Genomic DNA, 2,497 nt, shown 5'->3' with positions numbered 1-2,497 from the left:
GTTGTCTTCTGTGAGTGCCTACATGTTCAGGTTTACAGATACAAGTTTAAGAAATGAAGGGTCTGAGATGAACATCAGAAGCAGTTTTGTTCTCCAGATTCACATAATTTACAAAGGAGAAATTCCTGACAGTGGAAATTTAAATAAATTTCAACACTTTTTTATTTGACTTTTACATATTAAATATAAAAGCTCAAAAAAATCAAAATCCTCAAAATTCAGGTTTCTATGTTTATTCACAAATATATTACTGCTACAGCCATTTTTTAGCTCCTGGTAGAAGCAAGTGATTGATTAAAAGCCTGGCTAAAGGGTTTGGCAAAGTAGACTTTCATCTGTTTTAATGAACTAACTTAAAAACCTGTCAGCCTCCTTTTTTTAAAGTCCTGATTATATTCTGGACATGAAAATTTCATGCAGATTTGTTAGATTGGCTGTCATTTTACATCAATTAAATTCATATTTCAGTTAAAAGTATTCAATGATCATTTTTCTGCCTATGCTTAACAGTCACAGAGGAATTTTCAGCAGGGCTGTAAACACGCTCTTAAAATATACATGGGTGTATCTATTTTTGAACAGAAAACCCACATTTCCATGAATAAGATGTAGAGTTTAAACATGCAATTACAAATTGCACATTCCTAATGAAATAGACAAATATTGTGAGTTGACTTTTAGAGGTGCCCTGAAGATATGGTCCTAACAATGCATTTAATATATTAGCTTAAAGAAAATATTTTGATATGAAGAATCAGTATACTGTAGTCATTACTGATGAAAGCTTACAAGTCACCTATTTACTTAGGTAAAAGATAGCATGCATTTTTATGCAGAAAACTCACTGCCATGAAGACTAACAGTTTATGTCAAAATGTAATAAAACCAAACAGGACTCTGTAGGGCATGCTGTCACAACAAACCATTCACTTCAGTGACAAGTGACATTAAGAAAAGGTCATTCTTTATCCATATTTACTCTGCTTTGTCCCCACCCTGAAAACTGTGCTCAAGGGAATCATTTTTGTACCCTAAAAAGGATATATTCTATTTTACCTTTTTAAATAATGTATTCATTTGGCAGTAGGTTCTATTCTAGTGGAATATGCTTATTGTAAAACCAAGCCACACACTTGCCCATTTCGCACAGAAAATACCCTCAAGAGTAGAGACTGAAACTGTGGTAACTCTTGCATGAGCAATAACAAACATATAACCTTTAAGTTTTGGCAGAAGACAGAGACTATCTGGTATCCAACATTTTTTTTTCACGTTATCGTTTCAAAACCAACTCTGTAGGCAGCAACACAGTAAGATTGAGTACTAAATTATTAGAACTGTTTCCTTCTCAGTTCTCCTTGCTTTATTAGAACACTCCAGCTGTTACCTTCTTTCCCAGGCTGGCAATATATTTAAAAAATAAAACCTCAAAAGTATACCTTCCTGGTTCAAAGAATACCTGAATCTGGTGATAATGAACATTTCACTCAAAAGAATGAGAAAAATATTTTAAGTGTTAAATAAACTTGGCTGCTTACATCATAATAACTCAGCGGGTCTACAGAAAGACGTTCTTCATTCTTTATGTCTTCTTTGCATCTTATTAAAGGAATGGTTCACAGAAGCTAGGGACCAAAACACTGGCAAAGGAGTTACTAACTGCGCTCTAAAGCCTGGAAGAGTGGCTGCACAGGTGGTGTGCTGCAGTTTCATGGCCATGTCTTTCTTGGGAAATGCAGACTATTCTAGCCTTCCCATACTGCATGCTTAGTCCCCCGCAAAAAAAATCTGTTTGAGCTTCCTCTGAGAAGGTAATAGTGTCCTTCCTCTACAAGGTTTAAGATACTTACCTTATAATCCAAGAGAGAACTCATTTGATCCACTTCAGAATTACTTATCATATCACTTTCTTCATCATCTATAATTTCTATTTTCTGAAACAGAAACAAACAGTGCATTTCATTCAGAAAAACTGGACCTTCTGAATTTCTAGCAAACTAACAAAACTTTATCCTCTACAATTTGACCTGAGAAACAATAGCTGTCTTTGTCAAATGACAATGACAGAAAGGTACAATCACATTTCTTTTGCCTATGAACAAAGTCTTTGGAATTTCTGAGTACCCATTAAGATGGGAATCATATACTTTGTTCATAGGCAAAGCTCCAGTGAGGAAACTAAGACCCTGTTGCCACAGTGAATCCTCTTTGCTTGCTGGGTGCCACCATGTCTTTTTGGTGATTACGTTTCATACTATACCCCATTAAAATCTGCACAGGCGGTATTGGGGGAAAAAGCATGAATTCTGCAAGTGCTTTCTGAGAGACATTAGACATGTGGAAAGTTTATATCACTGGAATGAAAGTCCAGACAAACCCAATGGAAAATGAGTGCAAAGTGCGGAATTTTCTACTGACAGGCCTTATAGTTTCATAGTTTCTAGGGTCGGAAGAGACCCGAGTAGATCATGTAGTCCGACCCCCTGCCATGGCAGGA

General features: G+C 35.9%; 1 protein-coding gene across 3 annotated transcripts in view; it reads right to left on the bottom strand.

Annotated features, from left to right (window-relative positions):
• Positions 1-2,497, bottom strand: part of HDX (highly divergent homeobox) — a 119,501-nt gene that overhangs the window by 11,968 nt on the left and 105,036 nt on the right. For all 3 annotated transcript variants that reach the window (XM_019521387.1, XM_019521385.1, XM_019521388.1), the window contains one exon: positions 1,851-1,934. In XM_019521387.1, the coding sequence (XP_019376932.1) occupies positions 1,851-1,934 (84 nt within the window). The remainder of the gene's footprint in view (positions 1-1,850; positions 1,935-2,497) is intronic.

The sequence above is a fragment of the Gavialis gangeticus genome, unplaced genomic scaffold (genome assembly GCF_001723915.1).
Source record: "Gavialis gangeticus isolate Ggan-Ray unplaced genomic scaffold, GavGan_comp1, whole genome shotgun sequence".
Classification (NCBI taxonomy): Eukaryota; Metazoa; Chordata; order Crocodylia; family Gavialidae; genus Gavialis; species Gavialis gangeticus.
The sequence above is the reverse complement of the archived record's forward strand: the minus strand, read 5'-3'. Positions and strand labels throughout refer to the sequence as shown.